Source organism: Aspergillus fischeri, genomic scaffold, assembly GCF_000149645.3.
Source record: "Aspergillus fischeri NRRL 181 1099437636252 genomic scaffold, whole genome shotgun sequence".
Classification (NCBI taxonomy): domain Eukaryota; kingdom Fungi; phylum Ascomycota; class Eurotiomycetes; order Eurotiales; family Aspergillaceae; genus Aspergillus; species Aspergillus fischeri.
The window spans coordinates 1,403,657-1,422,384 of NW_001509768.1; the positions used below are offsets into that span (position 1 = coordinate 1,403,657).

At 48.0% G+C, this 18,728-nt stretch overlaps 3 protein-coding genes and 3 non-coding genes across 6 annotated transcripts; 3 read left to right on the forward strand and 3 right to left on the reverse strand.

Annotated features, from left to right (window-relative positions):
* Nucleotides 1-425: 425 nt before the first annotated feature.
* NFIA_066490 (putative phosphoketolase) lies at nucleotides 426-3,257 on the reverse strand (the record flags this gene model as incomplete). Its single annotated transcript, XM_001263381.1, has 8 exons — nucleotides 426-463; nucleotides 518-1,343; nucleotides 1,400-2,020; nucleotides 2,089-2,398; nucleotides 2,457-2,609; nucleotides 2,661-2,895; nucleotides 2,970-3,044; nucleotides 3,095-3,257. 8 exons carry the CDS (start codon nucleotides 3,255-3,257, stop codon nucleotides 426-428), a joined length of 2,421 nt encoding a protein of 806 aa, XP_001263382.1.
* A 503-nt stretch (nucleotides 3,258-3,760) lies between these two features.
* Nucleotides 3,761-5,287, forward strand: NFIA_066500 (putative acetate kinase; the record flags this gene model as incomplete). Its single annotated transcript, XM_001263382.1, has 6 exons — nucleotides 3,761-4,140; nucleotides 4,201-4,515; nucleotides 4,570-4,632; nucleotides 4,683-4,755; nucleotides 4,785-5,189; nucleotides 5,246-5,287. The coding sequence occupies 6 exons, from the start codon at nucleotides 3,761-3,763 to the stop codon at nucleotides 5,285-5,287; spliced, it is 1,278 nt and encodes a 425-aa protein (XP_001263383.1).
* A 1,103-nt stretch (nucleotides 5,288-6,390) lies between these two features.
* On the reverse strand, nucleotides 6,391-6,464 carry NFIA_066510. The gene has a single exon. It is a non-coding gene; the product is annotated as a tRNA-Ile (tRNA).
* A 341-nt stretch (nucleotides 6,465-6,805) lies between these two features.
* Nucleotides 6,806-6,879, reverse strand: NFIA_066520. Its single transcript has one exon. It is a non-coding gene; the product is annotated as a tRNA-Ile (tRNA).
* Nucleotides 6,880-8,158: 1,279 nt separating this feature from the next.
* NFIA_066530 lies at nucleotides 8,159-8,232 on the forward strand. The gene has a single exon. It is a non-coding gene; the product is annotated as a tRNA-Ile (tRNA).
* Nucleotides 8,233-10,583: 2,351 nt separating this feature from the next.
* Nucleotides 10,584-12,160, forward strand: NFIA_066540 (uncharacterized protein; the record flags this gene model as incomplete). The annotated part of the gene is made up of 3 exons (XM_001263383.1): nucleotides 10,584-10,881; nucleotides 10,933-11,135; nucleotides 11,348-12,160. 3 exons carry the CDS (start codon nucleotides 10,584-10,586, stop codon nucleotides 12,158-12,160), a joined length of 1,314 nt encoding a protein of 437 aa, XP_001263384.1.
* Nucleotides 12,161-18,728: the final 6,568 nt, after the last annotated feature.

Consider the following 18,728-nt stretch of genomic DNA (forward strand, 5'->3'; position numbering starts at 1 on the left):
TGACATGAGGCTGCGCGCGCCACGGTCACGTTTCAACGGCTGTGGCAGGGGGCGCGGAGCAGCCTGGATCTCAAGCTGACGAGCCAATACGAGCTCTTCACGGCTTGATATCATGTCCGAATCCGATGGAATTGATACATCTCCTGAAAAAGCATACAAATAGGCTTTCCCTGACCAAGCACCGTGGTAATGAGGTCTGCCATGCACGATGAGACACGGATCGGTACTAGTCCTGTGGCCTTCATTGGCCTGAGGCCGAGAGGCTTGCGACGGTCTATGAGTCCTTAGGCGACAACATACACGACCAGGCGTCTTGCAAAGCCAAATTACGATCTTAATGACAATTGATGTAGTACAACACGAAAGTTTGTCTCTAGGTCTATGGATGACTAGAATCTCATTTCATACAAATTCATTCCACCTTCTCAATCAAACGTCGGCATCTCATACATGTCATCGGGATCTGAGCATGGTTAGACTTCAGTCATGGTAATGATTCAAGCGCAGGCAAACTTACCCTTGCGATTCTCGATAATGTACTTCTTCGTCTCTGCAATGTTGTGGTTCAGCTCCGTGTAGAGCTCTTGTTGCCTGATTCGAACGCTCTCGTTTCTCCTCGCCGCTCCCCGAAGGGCAGCCTGTGCCACATGGAAGCGTGATGTCTTGTTCACAAGCATCATATCGAACGGTGTCGTGGTGCTTCCCTCTTCCATGTATCCGTTGATGGTGACTCGGTCCAGACGGGGCCGTCCGAACAGCAGCCCCTGCAGTTCCGTCGCATACCCGTGATAGTTGAAGTGAATTGGTTTGTCGTATGTAAACAGATTGTCGAATGCCTCCGTTGTGAGAGCATGCGGGTGAGCGCCTTCATTTTCGAGGATCATCAGGTCTGTCACATTAATGACGCGGACACGCAGCTCGGGACAACGCTTGCGCAGAATGGCTGCCGCACTAATGACTTCAAACATCACCTCGACGCCAATTCCGACAAGTACTACATCCGGATCCAGGCCGTTGTCGGTGCTGCAGAATCTCCATATGGATGCGCCGGCTCTGCAGTGGCTCTCTGCCTCTTCGGGCGTCAGATATACCGGAGTTGGCTGCTTCGAACCAACCATGAGATTAATGTAATTCTTTGATTTCAGGCAGTGGTGAAGAGTCGTCAGGAAGGTATTTGCGTCCGGCGGCAAATAAACCCGAGCAGCGGTGGGCTTTAGCTTCAGCACTGCGCCGATGAACGACGGGTTCTGGTGCGAGAAACCATTATGCTCCTGCCTCGTCCATGTGCTCGTCTCGATATAGTTGATACTAGCTACATCGCGGTGCCACATTGTCTCTAGAGCCTAGAAGTCTCTGTCAGCATCCATGTGAGACGGGGGGCAAACAGAGAGCGCAATACCATCTTGATGAACTTAGCGTATTGCACCATCATGGTGTGGATAATTCCCAGGAAGCTCTCATAAGAGGGGAAAATACCCGTGCGGCCAGTCAAAGTGTAGCCTTGGAGGAAACCCTGGCACATGTGCTCGCTCAGCACTTCAATGACACGGCCTCCTCGAGCATTTGAGAACTGATCCCATTGGAAGTTCCTTCCTGTGCGATCCAATGCCGCGCTCAACTTGTTGCTCTCGAGTTCGTCCGGCGAGAACAGTCGCACTCTGTGAGGATTAAGCTGGAAGACCTCGTCGATGAGCTTCCCGGTTACTTTCATTGCACTTTCTTGACTGCCTTTGTCAACGGCGAAGTTTCTCCAATCCGGGAGGTTTGGCGGCGCATATGCCTTGTATGCCTCCACGCGTTGACCGAGCTTCTTCGAATCCTCGGAGGGAATTATAGATTTTATCTCGTCGATAATATCTCCGTTTTCCTTGAAAAGCTCATTGGGGCCGTATGACGACAGCCACTCATGGAGGGCCTGCAATTCCTCCTTGTCCTTCTTCGCTTTGGGAAGCGGAACCTGGTGCGAATGGAATGACCCCTCGATGAACTGACCGTGCAGTTTCTTCGGTCCCGACCATCCCTATCAGTGATAAGGGCAAGCGTTAGCCAGACTGGCGCTCTTTGGTAGTCTTTATGTAGCGGACATACCTTTGGAGTGCGCAAGATGAGCAGCGGCCATCTCGGCTTCAAGATTGGCTTTCCAGACCGTGCTGCTTGCTGAATTTTATGAATTTCGTCGACGGCCCAGGTCATGGAGCGATGGAGATCGGTGTCAATATCATTTAGATCTTGAACAATGCGGACCTGGTAACCATAGCCAGTGAAGAGAGAAATCAATTCTCTATCATCCATGCAGCCAAAAATCGTGCGCTCGCTAATCTTGAACCCATTCAGGTGCAGGATAGGCAGCACGGCACCAGACTCAGCAGGGTCGATGTATTTAATGGCATGCCACGATCTACCCACGTTGTCAGCGCCAGGGCCAGATAGGAGTCACCTTTTCCTCGGAGACCTACGTTGCTGTTGGGCCTGATTCGGCTTCACCATCGCCCACTACGCAAGCGACAATTAGATCGGGATTGTCCATGACTGCGCCGAAGGATACCGCAAGAGCGTATCCCAATTCGCCTCCTTCGTGAATGGCACCAGGCGTTTCAGCGTTGATATGACTAATGGAAGTCAGCTACGTCCACTACAACATTTTGACGGTAAACTCTCACCTTGGCAATCCGGCTGTTGTACTGAATGTGGAGATGAGGTTACGGAGACCCTCGGCGTTTCGTGAGTAGTCAGGATAGAATTTCTCCAGTGAGCCCTCCAGCCAAAGAGAGGCTAGGATGGCTGGCGCGCCATGTCCTGGCCCTACGACATAGAGCATATCGAGGTCGCGCGTCTTGATGAGATAGTTCAAGTGTGAATATACCAAGATCAGCCCAGGACATGTTCCCCAATGGCCTGGGGATGAAGTTAGCGCATGAGTCGGGTCTCTATCTGGTCAGTCGCAAGTTGGAGCAGGCAGTCAATCGTACCTAGCAATCTGGGCTTGATGTCATCGTGTGTCAGGTTTCTCTTCAACAGCACATTGTCCTGTAGGAAGATCATCGCTGAGAGACATTAGCAAGAACAGCAAATGATGTATAAGCAGCTATCTCACCTGCGGCGATGTATGAAGCCGCTCGACGGAACTTAAATAAAGCATCGCAAGCAGGTTGCTCCAGACTCGCCAGGTCCAATTTCACCTGCAGCTGTTCCACTACATCCGGAATATGGGAAGGCAATGCCTGGGGATTTGGTGTATCAATGACTTCTCCTGGCATTGTGAAAGTTTTTCTCCAAGTCAAACTGATTCCAGAGTAATGTTGTATACGATAAATAACCTTGCCAAGTTTCGTGAGTTCGGTCCAAGCGGGTAACGACCAGGCCCACGATCGACAATTTCAGGCCACAAGGAAAAGGAATCCGAATTGTCTTCAAGTGAATGAGTCTGGATCAGATAAATAGATGATGCCACTTGACACAGAGTGCCAAATGCATCGTTGAAGTACCGAAGCAGCCGGTTGAAATACGGCAAGCAACAACAAACTCCCACCAGCACTACGTCACCATGAGCCGACCCCTGACATCACCGGATACAACAGCGGACAGAAGACAACACAATGGCCAAACAGTGTTCATCTCTGGTGGTCCCATCATGGTGGAGAATCATCCGACCAGGGAATTGGCTCAGTATAATATTCCGGTCTGACCGTCAGCAATTATTCAAGTGACGCTTCGCTATTTGCATTACTCGTTTCCCAAACTTCCCCCCTCACTCTCCAGCATGGCACCCAAGACCATCCTCTCCGTCAATGCCGGGTCCTCCTCCGTCAAGATCACTTTTTATACCCTCGAGAATCCTCCAAAAGTCATTGCAAACGCACAGATTTCCGGCATCACTGCTCCTCCGCTGAAACTGAAGTATACGCGGGGCTCAAAGGAGCACAAGGAGGAGGTGGAAGATCGCCTGTCGACCCCTCAAGATGCATTCAAATTCCTCCTGCAACGCTGCTTCTCTGATCCTGAGTTATCAGAAGTCGCCAGTCCAGAGGATCTAGCATACATCTGCCATCGTGTCGTCCACGGGGGCGACTACAATGAATCAGTGGTAATAACGAACGAGACTTACCACCGGCTACAAGAGCTCGAGGATCTAGCTCCTTTGTACGTGTGATCTATGAAAGGAATCGGCAAAGAGTGGCTAATGACTTCGATTACTATCAGACACAATTATTCAGCCCTGGAAATCATTCGCACTTGCAAGCAGGAACTTCCCAACGTCAAAAGCGTCACGTTCTTTGACTCTGCCTTCCACCAGACGATGCCTGAACATGTGAAGACTTATCCTATCAACCAGGAGATTGCCAAGGCAAATGGACTCCGTAAATACGGGTTTCATGGAATCAGTTATTCCTTCATCCTGCGGTCTGTCGCGGAATTTCTCAAGAAGCCGGTCGAGGAGACCAATATCATTGCCATGCATATCGGAAGTGGCGCCTCGGTGTGTGCGATCAAGAATGGCAAATCAGTAGACACGACGTAAGGTCATGAATCCTGACAGTAACATCGTGCATACTGACGGGAATGGTTCAGAATGGGACTGACTCCCTTGGCTGGATTACCGGGTGCCACACGAAGTGGTAGTATCGATCCCTCGTGAGTGCTTCACTCCACGCATTTCAAAGCATCATAACTCATTGTTGCAGTCTTGTGTTTCATTACACCAACGAAGCTGGAAATCTAAGCCCCGCGAGCACGAAAGAGATGCATATCAGCAGGGTGGGTCATTCATCTCTCAGCGATCACAGACGAAGCTTATGCTGATCGCTATCCAGGCCGAGGAGATCCTTAACAAGCAATCCGGATGGAAGGCATTGACAGGAACAACCGACTTCTCCAAGATCGCTGTTGAGAACCCACCATCCCACGCCCACAAGCTTGCTTTCGATATCGTCGTGGATCGCATCCTTGGGTTTGTTGGAAACTACTTCGTCAAATTGGACGGCCAAGTGGACGCGATTGTCTTTGCTGGTGGAATCGGCGAGAAGAGCGCTCTCCTGCGCAAAGCACTTGTTGAGAAGGCTCGGTGTCTAGGAGTGGCCGTGGATGCTGCGGCAAATGAGAAGGGGCCAGCGGAGGACCAAACGGTCCTGGACATCTCGAAGGAGGCCGGGAAAGGACCCCATGTGCTCGTCTGTCAGACAGACGAACAGGTAAGCCGTTGCCCCTTGACCTCATGTTTGAATGGGTAGCTAACACATCTGGTTAGTTTGAGATGGCATATAATTGCATTTTGACTTATGATAAATGAGTTACCTACCTAGGCTTTGTCTTAGCGAAGTTGATCCAAAACTTGGGTCTATGTTAATCAATGATAATGATAACGATGTCGGGTCGACGAAATAGCTGCTGGCATTTATCATGCGTAACTTCCTTACCTTTTCCATTGGTGTCATTCCGAACTTTGTTCATGGTCCTGGATGTACATTGTGTTGATCCAGCAGGACGTCTCCGCCACCGAGATATATATAGTGTCCCGGGTATCGTCGACAACAGGGCCGTCCCGTCAAAACTCAGCATAACTCCCAGGTACTGGTAGTAGATGAATCGCGGTGCAGTTCACACTCCTGTTGTTGCCCAGAAACTGGATGTACCATTTCATTGTCTTCATCGTCCCCCGAGTAGTGAGTATCAAGACCAGGTGGGACACAAATAGTTCTACGACGGATCCAGGCTCGGAGTCAATGTACTTTAGCCAGGCCAGACGAGTCACAGCAATCCTAATCAATACTTGGTATCTATCTCGATCCGCATCCAATGAATGCACACTTAAGCTCAGAATTTGTAATGATCAGCACAAAACCGACAGGCTGGATGAGCTCTGATCACCCTTGTGCCACAGTCAGTGCGTGTATGAATATCAGAGCGTAGTATATCTGCGGGAGCACGGAATGTACCATAGACTGAGTGGCTGCCCACTAGTTCCCATCAGAAGTGATCAAGTAGGATTCTCCATAAACAACTAGGCAATTTTCGTAGAAATATATTGGTAGATCAGGGGTCCCAGCTGCAGGCGGGATCTACACCTTGCATATGGAACTAGACAGTGGCGTCTAATCCCGACTATCTATGACAAATTAAAGTACTTCTGCACATCAAGATCGAATCTTGCAGATGCATACACCCTCCCCGATTTGATCTATCGCCAGAGCGTCCATATCCCGTCTTCTCTTGGCCAGACAACGATCCAAAGAGCTACTGAACGCAAAGAGACGGTGGGCAAGCCGACTGTGGCCGAAGTTCATTCTACTGCAAAAACCACAACAATGAGAGGGGCGGAGATATATCAAGGCTGACCACCAATCTGCATAAAGACAAACGTCTAGATAGATCATGCAAGAAGTTCAAAAAAAATGGTCCCTACGAGGGTCGAACTCGCGACCTTGGCGTTATTAGCACCACGCTCTAACCGACTGAGCTAAAGGACCTAATCGCTGTGAGGGTCGGGCATTTTTGGCTAAATAAGCAGGCCAAAGTTACCGCATCGAATTGAATTTAAATACGGAGTAGTCGAGTTCCAGGACACATGGCCCGACGGTAGGTAGTGATGTTGAGAAGTTCGGCATGCATCGCGATTAGACTCTATATTTCAATATACGAAGGTAGAAGAAATGCGGGCATCGTGACAAGTCAATGTAGGCAGCACAAAGTGATCCAGCAGGCCTCGATTTTGTCTAGTAAGTCCACTCACTTCAATTTCAACATCTTCAATTACCAGCAAAGCACATCGAGACCCATACTAAGGGTAAAAAATCCAAGTCCAAAAAATTGGTCCCTACGAGGGTCGAACTCGCGACCTTGGCGTTATTAGCACCACGCTCTAACCGACTGAGCTAAAGGACCCATTTCTTGGGAGAGTTTCGGGGATTTTAATTACAAGAGCCAGCCTGACGGTAGGGGCTTCCGAATCAACCTCAAATGTAGCAGGGTCGCTCGCTGAAGGTTTCTCTACACCTATAATTTCTCCGATGGAACGACCAGATGCAAGCTGATAGTACTCCTAGCCGTCTCTGAAGGAATCACCGTGCAAGCTCGTGCGTAAGTAGTGCGCCAATCATGATCGCCAATTCTGATCTCAGGATGTATTGGCCAACATTGGCTGGACACCCTTGCGACTGACTCGCATCCATTTCTGACGGAAACAATCCATGGCAATGGGCCAATCAATATTCTGAAGACGCTGGTGCTGACTCCATCATTGATACGTAGCAACTCAAACACGCCGTCGTGTTTGGAGTCACTATTTTTGCCCCCTTTCCACAGCAATGGTCAAACAACACCGGGGTTTCCGTTTGCTGCGGCCCAAGCTAGCGGATCCATTAGTATCCGACGTGGCAATATGCAATTTGGTTGTCCCCAAGAGATATTGAACGGTGTCCTCGTGACCATTTGAGTAGCCTATGACAGCGGTGTGAGGCTATCATTGTCTTTGGAATCGCGCCAACACTGCCAGAGCTCGATGAACACACTCAGGGAAGCCTCGTGACCATTGGTAGCGGCACAAGAGAGCGGCGTTTGTTCTCATGTCAGACCGCGCTCCGCACTGAAGCAGCCTCACAACAGGGTGGTGGTCATGCCTTGGAAGCGGTCTCTTTGCATCGAAATCAGCGTCTCATCCCGCTCAGCAGAGACACTGTTTGCTTCCTGACTCAGTCACAGTGACATCTGCTCTGTGAGCGAGGAGTGGTCTGATGGATGTAGTATGTCCAGCCGCCGCAGCATATGAGAATGCCGTGCTTCCGTTGCTATCATTAGTTTCGGAATCAGAATCATCACTAAATAAGAGGTGAATGATACCTGTATGTCCGTTCGTAGCTGCCTAGGGTGAGGCGTTTCACCCTTGGCCGGCGCTGGCATCCAGCGAATGCGACGAGAGTACAGTTGACACCAATGGTGTTTATGCGTCCAGTGTCTTATCTGGGTGACGATGCGGCCAGTGAGACAAGTTTCATGGTGAATGATTCAGTTGAATGTTTCGTAGGATAGATGTGTGGCGATGGACCACTGTTAAACACATAGGTTTTCCAAGTACTGCATGCCAAGACGTATGCATAGTAGTTCAACTGAACACCTATTTTGTTTTGGGACATAGAGACAAAAAAAGCGGACCTTTCTCCACCAAGGTCCTTTAGCTCAGTCGGTTAGAGCGTGGTGCTAATAACGCCAAGGTCGCGAGTTCGACCCTCGTAGGGACCATCTTTTTGCTCCTTGTCCTTTAAGGACAGAAATCCTCAGTACTTCTTTTTTGAACTCTATTCTTGCCTCGGACATGACACCAGCCGGAATCTATCCAATTCCCACAACAAGATCCTTCGTTCTCGGACCCAATAGTCCATAGTCCCACCGATCAATTCCTGTTCTAGAACCCTCAACCGCAGCTCTGGGACCGGATGTAGTTCCCCGGCTCTAGCGCAAAGATGGATCCTCTCTATGTGGCTTATACAAGGTCAGTATGTAGAGAGATAGTTCCTTCTTCATCTACGGAGTACTCCGTACTTCTTGTAGATTCAGACGTACTTATTAGTAAAATCCATGGCGTCCTGCATTTGAACTCTATCTCATGCAAGAAACTCATGATCCAGGTCACCGGGTGGGTGATCAAGAGGAGGATCATGCAGATCCATTACTTGACGCCGCCAATCCTAGTACGAAGTAATTTTGTCAATTGAATATGAGTCCCGGAGCCATGCATGATGCCACCTTATCTACTCCGTACCATTCCAGAGTACCCTGGGGCCAGTGGATACCTAGTGGACACCGGATGCTGGACCGGCATGCAGCAATCTTTTCACCTTCATCATGATAGGTGGGTTTTGTATTGTTTTGATCGATGTGCTCAGGCATGCATTTCCTTGCATACAGTCCGATACAGGTTTCCTGGAATTAGTGGGCCTGGGACTAGATACGGAGTGATAGAGTCAGATTTGGTGGCTTGTATTCACTCTCCACCAGTATCTTCCCACAGGGATGTTTGACGGAGTGGCTGGGAATTGATACTTTTCAAGAGGGATCGGCAGTGCAGAGTATTGTGAGTGTCTATTGTGCTACTACGGGATTAGGAATGTCGTGGTGTGGCAAATTAGTTAGTCCTGAAGATTATGGGAGGCCGGGAGCATCATTACGCGATTGCCTCACTGCCACTAGTACTAAGGTACTAGTAAACTTCTAGTAGTTTGGATTTGAGGTCTTTGAGGTGTAGAAAGTGGAGAGTACTCCGTAAGTCCATTCGCAATGACTACTCTAAATCAGGAAAACATCTGAGAGGCTGGAAACTCAAGAAAGTCAACAAGGTTTATCAGAGCTATTTGGTTGGGTAAACTCACCTAACCTTCCCTGTCGCAATACAGAATTCTTTACAGTACCTATCCAACAGAACTCGCTGCAAGGATTCAAGCAAATAGTAGTTGAAGATTTTAAATATGTCTGTCTCACAGCTGACCGTTATCATGCTTTAGAATGATTCAAAATTAGGAACTAGTTATGCAGTGTGCAGGAAGCAGATTGCCTCCTGGGTCGGGGTCTGAGAGTTCACTGGGGAGAAACCTGCGAGCATATATGTGCAGATTACAGAAATTAACAATGAAAAAAATTGTTTGCTATTATCTCGTTTGCGAGTTGCGACTTGCAAGTTCGTCAGTCATTGGTTTATGGAGGCGATTGGTTTCATCGCCAGTCATCCATCAATAGGTACTCTGTCGTCTGCGGTGACGGCGAATTACTGCATCCGGGTATAGCGCGCCTAATCGGGGAAAGCGCTTCGCTGCCGCTTGGCGTTGATGTGCGTGGTCTATATAGATGTTGTACTGTAATGGCACCAGCTACTGCTGTTTGCCCAGTATGAAGGGGGATGGTGGAGTTTTCTGGATTGGATGTCGAGCATCCAGGCTGGTTGACAGTGTCACTTTGAGCGCTTATCAGACGATGCTTCCTGTTACCTAAAGCGAACCCATGTTCTCAGCGATGAACAAGCCTAGTAGCGTCAAAGACCTTGGAGAGATAATGGACAGACTTGATTGAAGTTGAGGATTGACATGAGGTTGCATGACTGAAGTAGAATTAGATCTATGGGCGGAGTTATATAGAACGATCTCACGGACTAATTCACTGCGAAAATAGACCAAGTACAGGAGAATCCCAATGTCTATCCTGGAACATGCCTATGGCAAGTTACTAAAGAGTTAAATTTTAGTAAATGACTACTAATCATCACTTCGCGGGAATCGAGGATTCAATCAGTATCAAATTATTAAATTCATTGTAGTTACAACGTAGTAAGTATGCTTATCAATATGACGTCAGTTTGGGCATGGCACCTAAAATGTGAGCCGAACCGATGTCATGACCAGGTACTTGCCTAATAGGTATCATGTCACTTTCCCATCATCCTCCAATGTCTGCCTAAGTGGGATTGTGCTCTCCGCCTGCCCCCCGTTAGCCTCAACGTCTACCACTTTTATCCCGTTAAAGCTAGACAAGTTTCGCCCTTTTGCTTAAGCTTCCTCGCAGTATCCAGCAAAAGCTGGTGCCGGTGTTGTTGTTTTGTTGTGATGTCGACACTTACGCCCACCACCAAGAAACGCACCACTCGTGCCTCCACTAAAGACAAATCAGCCTCCACGGGGCCTGCAGACGAGCTCTGCGACCCAGAGCGGCACAAAATAATCGCCCAGCTGTCAGACTATATCGGAGATCGGAAACTTGCTTCGACGGGATGGGCCCTCCTTTGGTTTACGGATCTCGCGATCCTGAGGAAATATCTCAAAATGTGTGAAGATGAGCCAGGGCAAGCTATTGTGGCTAACATCTTTGGTCGGAGTGAAACGATTAAGGATATAATCATGTCCTGTAAGCGATTTAATCGGTCATACAAGTAGGTACGAGCTAATGCAACACCAGGGAAGTGTCGGCATAGAGCCTCATGGTCTTCTGAAGAGGGCCCAGAAGAACCGGATATCGAAGAAACCCCCAAAAAGCGCAAGCGTACTTTGAAAACCGCGTCGAAAATTCCCACACTTGCTGGCAAACCTCTTTCTGCGGCAGAAGGTTCTCAAGTAGAAACGAAGCAGCCGACTGGCCGTAGCGAAGCAGCCAAGACACTAGTGAGTTCAATTTACCTACCTAATGATATAACTGTGTCAGTTTCTCACCTACCTATCAAAGTGCAAGGAACGAGATCATCACGCTTGTATTCTCACCGGGTACCGTGAACCGCTAGAAGTAGCGCATATCTTCCCCTACAGCCTCGGCCAGAGGACAAAAACAGAACTCGATATTTTCTGGCAAAATTTGACAATGTACTGGAGTAGAAAAGATCAACAAGTGGAAGGAACAGGTCTTAGGCCCAGGTGGAACTGAGATCTGTCCAAACTTGATGTGCATGTCCAACCTCGCCCATAAACTCTGGAAAACAGCGCGGTTTGCCCTAAAACCGTTGTCTATAAGCGATGATCAGATGGTTCTTGAGGTAAAGTTCTACTGGATGCCGATAAACAAGTTCTCGCACAATATGTCGTCAAAAACAGTCCCGAGTCCTTTCCCTGATGACCACCTGTCCTCCATTAAGGTGGATGGCAAACACAATGCGAAGCTTTTCAATATTGACGAAGATAAAGCACTGCTCTCCGGAGACGTTCTTACTTTTAAGACCGATGACCCAGTCGGTCATCCCCTCCCATCGGTGGAGCTACTAAATATGCAATGGGCTCTCCATCGAGTTCTTGCTCTTAGTGGTGCCGCCGATGCAACCGATGAAGATCTTGATCCCGACTCAGATAAGCTGCTCTGGGGGCGGGACACGTGGGAGATGAATCTAGAGGCAACTGACGAGGACGTTGAGGAAGAAATGGTGGACGAAATGGAGAAAGAAGAGGAACTACTGAGTGGCCCTGATGAAGAATTTTGGGACGAAGTGGTCGTGGAGGCCCCCAGATTTAGGGGTCGGACAAATCCTTCTACCGACGAGATCTCCCCAAGCCGCGAAAATCGTCCGGGGTCCAGTCTGCCCAGATCCAGATATGTTCACCATAAGGATAAAGGGGAGAAGTTGAGGCAGGGGGAGCAGCCGGAGCAGCCGGAGCAAGAAAGCTCACTTGTTTTGAGATGCCGGGGTACCAATATTCATTAGATGGGTGTCTCTTCAGATGCGTAGCTACATAATTTCACTAATACAGTTAGGCTTCTTTAAGCGGTATACAACATAATTCAAAACCACCAAAGAGGTAGGTGTACGCACAACCATGGTCCTTTCCGCCGTCACCGACAGTTACTCTGTACTTGTCTAGGTATCTGTTGCGGGCCATCAGTACTTTGTCAACTTACCCCATATTTCCAACTGCGGTCGTAGTTCCTTATTTGGAATATAGACAAGGTTCAGCGTGATAATCGGCTATCTGATCAAGATGATGAAGAGCAATAATGTCAGTCAATCAATGACCAGTTGGGACATTATTGCAATAGTCGTGTCATTCCCAAGCTAGTACGGACCTTGGTTGCTACGGAAAGGGGCAAGGCGGGACTGCCAATTCCAACAACCCAAAACAGCAAGCTCAACGGTTCTCAGCATTTTAGCTAGAGTCCAAGAGTGGTGTAGTTTGATGATTCTAACCGTATGCACGGAGTAAGGTATTTTTGTTTCCCTCTGTTCTTTTATTCCGTCTTGCATCAATCAGGTGACATTGGTGTTGTATTGATGGGGTACCTGACATAATTATTGACCGCTGCAGAAACTCACTTACTGAGAGGGACAGGCGTGACAGCTTGCTGGAACTACTACAGACAGAGAGCCAGAGAGATAGAGACGCATATGGCCGTATGCAGCGCTAAGGGGCTACATACATAAGTTCGTGGTACCGATCTCCAACAAGCTCCCGTAGCCGACAGAACCATGGTACCATCCCGACGGGACTTCTAGAATCATTCTGGAAGTCTGGAATCCAGAGTCGCTGGCTGAAGCTGTCCGTCAGGGAGATCGACAGAATACATAAGCGGTCAGCCACAATGGTCGCTGTAGAGTGAGGCTGCAGGTTGTCGGAAGGTACGGATGATTTCTTTGACACTTAGCAGTTAGCTTTAGGCCAGTTTGCAACATTATGAATGAGCATGGATGACCGTGTTCGATCAATTCAACACATCATTCAACCAGAGATTTCACGGGTCGCGTCAGTGTCTCGTATTTGATCGAGGTCAAAAGTACGAAGCTTAGTTTAACTGGTAATGTCTCCAGATCATCTCTATCACCCTCGTGGTCTATCTGTCATAGATGTGATCGTCTACGAGTCCTCCGATGAAAGGCCAAGAGAGGAAAATACGATCCTGCTAGCTATCTTCTAACTTTCCCTTAATGAGCCGTGTTGGAGCATCGAAGTCCATTAAAGAACAGTCTAGGCAATCTGGAGCATTTTCTTCTCTGACCTGTTCATCCGACCCAACGCGCTTACTGGCAGACACAGGGAAGCACCAAGGATACGGAGTAGACTCTGGTGGATTCCTTCGGTGACGCGGGAGCAAATCGCTCTGGAACCTGGCTGACTTGTGGCTGGGTAGTTGAGCTGGACAGCCTGGACTCCGTACAGAAAACGGATACGTACACTGTAGATACCTCAATGTGAGCCCTCATGCAGCGCAGGATGGTACAGGTACAGTATAGACAGTACCGTATAAGCCTAGAATGGAAGGATCCCATCCTTCTGCCGCGGCTCTCGGTTTTCCCTCCGCCCCATAGTGGCGAATGGCGAGGCTCAGCTGGAAGCTGTGTAGAAGGCCATGTGGTGGAGAAGAAGATGACCGATTTAGGTACTTTAACGCGCTTGATGTATGATTGGCTGAACGCCGGGAAACCACACATGTCCGGTGTCCAGGGATCTTGAACCTTTTAAGGGGGAAGGCGTCAAGTCTGACAGAACAGTCCCACTTCCTGAGCGGAACCGTTGGATAAGGCGTTCTAGAAGTCGTACTCCGTGGCCTGTACTCTGTAGGGTTTGAGTCCTCATACTAGGCTCTACTGGTAACCATCAGTCCACCAGAAATTGATTGCTAGTCTGTAAGTCGTATGTTTTCTGAGAGGGTCCCGCGGCCACGCGGGTACAGACAGTAGGGCAAGACGCTAGAACGACTAGAAGAACGCGAGAAGAATGCTAGTTGCATCGAATACGTAGGCTAGTCCAACGGGGGCGGGAAATCAGACGGAGAGGATTGGTTAGTTCTTACACTGTGCCTTCCTACGTTAGGTGGCCCCACTGCCCCTTTCGTCGACTAGTCCGATTTCCCCGGCGACCAGGAGTAACAACCACAATCGGCAGTGTCAACTTGACACAGACTAGAAAAGACATAAAAGAATACAAGACATCTATGTATCATATCAACATGATGCTCTCATTCGATACGTCGACATAAATACCAAGGGAATCCTGGAACATGTCAGAGCACAGGAAAGTCTGGAAAATGTTCAACGATCAGTCTGACCTGACGTTTGACTCAATCAGGAGAAGTGGACCAAACTAGGGGAAGAATCCCGAATCAATAGTCGCCCATCATGGTGGACTTCCCGAGACTAAGTAGCTAGGCAGAAGGGCGGGAAGCTTCTGGATTGGTTCTATTTATCCACTTTACGGCTGTTGACTTTTAGTGGCCTCAAAGGGTTAAGATCAGCCATGGAAGCCCTGTTTTTACAGAGTCTATGGTATGCCATCATCAAGGAAAATTGAGAGACTGATATATTGCGCCGGAATATGCAGGATAAGCTAAGCGACAATTACACAGATCTCCCAGGCCATTGAGCATTCTCATGCATGGGATAGCTTATTTCAACCAAGGCTTGACTGGCAGGATTCTTGTCCTGTAAAGATATCAAGAAGCTCAATGGTTCCTTATCATATCGTGCATTCACCCAACAAAAGGACAACAATTAAGTTCGCTTTGAGTCACTGACAGTACAATAATTTACTTGGAAAATTAGGAGTTTCAACCCAGAACACCCGCCTGGAGCGATCATACTGAACACGGTTAGAAGCAGGAGGATAGCTGGAAAATTCAAGGGTAGGGCTTCCGGGGATCACAAGGTCATTCCGGTAGTACGTACTCCGTACTGTAGATAATTAGGTGCTACGGGTATTAGTCAATAATAACTAATTGACTAGCACCCTCAGCCGTTTCCGCCTCACAGGAAAACCACGCGACAGAATCGGACGTAATGGGGATGAGATCATGAGCCTAGATAGGCGGAGTAACTTTGGGTTGAATTCGGATCCATCCGTTCTGTTCCTGGTGGGTGACTGGGTGCCTGGGTCCCCACCCAAATGCATATACCCAGTCCGTCGTGTCCGAAGAATCGGTTCCTGCTTTCTAGCTTTCTTCCAAGTGGAGAGCTGGAATTTTCTTTGCCTTTTCTGTCCTGGATCTGTCCAGCTTTTCTGCTACAAGTCGTTTTGTCTCATCTTTTCGGATATTCATCGGGTCTGCAATAATAACGCCTCACGGAAAGGTACTTCAACTCTGAGTACCTAAGGTACTAAGCACTGGGATTGATTGGTTGCTTGATGGCTGGGTACGGGATTGCGTGAGATAGCTTACACACGTCATTCTGAATCAGGAGGAACGGGTTCATCCTTGCTAGTGGTCTCTGGCTTACCTCCGAGGTCCAACAGAATGATTTGAAAAAACTGTAGCCGGCAGAAAGAAAGTGACAGGTGATGGATAAAAGTACAGTTACTCACTGTCAGCAGGTGGGATAGCTCTAACAAAGAGAAGAAGGGTGGTTGGGTGGACGAGGCCTTAATAAATAAGGAACAAAACGCTATTAGCAATGTTTCGAGAACAGAAACTAATAAAGTCAAATAAAACCAGCCAGGAACACCCAGGAATAGCCAGCTTCACATGAATATTATCCTTATTAGAACTTTAATAGCCTTCAGATTCTCTGACTCTCAGAGCCAGAACCTTGGGACCGGAGCAAGTCAGTACCTCAGGTAGTTTAGTACTCCGTCCTCCGTACTGTATCCGCAAGTAGGTAAAACCCCTAAGAAAGGGGGATGCGCATCCACTGCGTCGCGTACCTCTCCCCCGGGACAAGGGAACGGGGAGAGCCGCTAACAACAGAAGCTCCCCCTAATGATCTGACTTTTTGGGCCAGTCTCTCCTGGATCCGATATTGTTTTCTTTTTCTCGTCATATTATTTTATTTTTATTTATTTTTTGGTATTGTTAATTATCTTTTTTTTTTTTTATTTTCATCATCATTATTATTTTCTCTTCGATTTTTCTTTTTCCCTTTATAACATTCTTAATTTGAGATTATGTTTTATCCTTCTCAGATCTTGGGGGAAAACTAATTGGAAAAAAAAGAAGATAAATAAAAATAATATTGGCCCTGAGGTATCAACTAGGAGTGAATACTATCCATAGTGCCATCGTCCATACCTAATTTACAACACCTATATATCTCTACGATGGACCCCCTTCAAGCTTGCTAGTGAATTCTTCATTCATTCCTCAACCACTCTCGCCCTGTCCTCTTCCTCCTTCTCCTCCCCTTCTGTCACCTTATTCTCATACGTTCCGTGCTCCCTCTCATTCCCTTCGGTGCTTCCCACCACTCGCAATCCTATCATCATCCCCTTTCGGTGACGTTACCAAAGCGCCTTTCTCCCTCCCTTGCGATACGTCCAATTGTGTTTTCTTTTTTCCAGCGGATCAGACGGAGCTACTTCCGCGCCACTATTATACTCCTTTGTTCGAGAGATCGACCTCCCTGCCGTCTGTTGCATTAGTCTATCCCATTTCGTCGGGCAGATTGCGCTTGGATCGAGACTTGCATTTCACGACTGCTGCAACAATTCGGACTTCAGAAAGGGGGAAAGCAAAATAAAAGAAGGAAATTAAGCAAAGGTCCTTTTAACATCGGATAAAGAACGCTGCAGAAGCCTCAGCAAAAGGGAAAAGGAAGGATAAACACTGGACCTGTCGATTTGATTTCGGGCTCCACCTGGCCTCCATTCTTACAGTCCATTTTCTCGGATCATTCAGCGTCACATTCCTGCCCTACAGATCGTCTTTTCGCCGCTGCTGGTGCTTGCTGCATCAACAAGTTACAATACCCTCTTTCCCAGCTTCAGCGCTGTGGATATCCTTAATAAGAGGTTGCGCTTCCAATCTCATCTGCAGCTGCACCATCTATCGCCTGCATCATCACCGCCCTTCTCGTTCGAGAACATTTGGATACCTCGCGACATTTGCCATATACACACGATAATTTATTAATTATCTGGGGACTATATTTAAGCCCCCCAAAGGAATCTTTAATTTATTTAATTGCTCAGTGAGTCCCCTTCTCTGCATTCGCACCGATTTTCCTCCGTCCGTCTGCCTCCAGCGGGAAATATCAATATCTAACAATGGCTCTCTGTGTAGAATCCGAGATGATACTCCGGGATCTGTCAGCTTTCAACATGGGACGAGGCGCCTATGATACCACAGGAGTAAAGAAGCCCGGTGCTCCTCCACCACCGCCGTCCACCCGATAAAACGCTTCTGAAAACCTCATACCACATGATACTATGACTCCTCCAAAAGGACAAAGTATTCTTCTGTGGTTCCATCATAATCTCCTTCGCTGGCCCTCATAGTGATTGGAATTCGTGTGTCTGCCTGCTACATTGTTGGCTCTTCTGTAAGCTTTCCTGATGGGCTCTATTCAATCACCTCGCTGACAGATATCTAGTCTTGTAACACTATTGCATCTTCGGTATCACTTTATTTTTCTTTTGGCTACCTCGCTTTAATACCCTTCGACTTTGCTCGACTCCAGCGTTCGCGTTCTCTTCGACATTAGCAACCGCTGATCTGATCTTTCGATTCTTCGGCCTCCTATTCGGTCACCTACGCTTTTTAATCTCGCCGACATGAACCATCTCGGACGGATGATCTGTACCACCAAAAGTGCTTTCTTGTTTTGAGGATTTCTTTTGTTTCAGGCGTTCGGCATAGACGGGAAGGATATTACATGGGATACATGGGTTGATACCATAGAACTGACGGCCTCGCGGCCAATATTTTTTTTTTTTTTCTCTTTTCATAACTTTCTTTCCTTTGTCTCGACATCGATATTAGCATTGTGGAGCTTTCTGAATTCTATTTTGCCTAATGTACTATATTGACAGCACGTTGAGAATAGACGCAAGTGTGCCTTGTGCCTCTGAAATCTGGATATTCCACATGTACCTTTGTCGAAATTTGGTAGTTAACCTTGACCGAGTCACCATACCTTGAACTTTGATCTATTTGTTCCTGAGTAAGGCATATTAACGGGAGCATGCAGACTAATTCGCCCGATTGACGGTTGCCATGCTTTATCTCAGCCTGCTAGTGGATCGTAGGACCCTGGTCGGAAGTCAAGGTGTTCGTCGTGCATGTGCTTCATCCCTTGGGCAGCTACATTATGGATATATCTGGTTCTGGGCGAATCATGCGGTGCAACGTTGGCATTGGAGATGACTGAAGATGACTGAACGCCATGCCACAATTACTTACCTGACTAGCCATAGACCTGTTTGTGGGCAATGACATGTTCATTCTTTTGGCCTGTCGGTACGGGAAGATAGTTGTTTATACTAATCCGGTACATAGATGGACACCTGAATACCTAAGGTACCTTGGCTTGGGCAGGCTGGATCGGTATCTTGCAGCCAATTATATTGGAC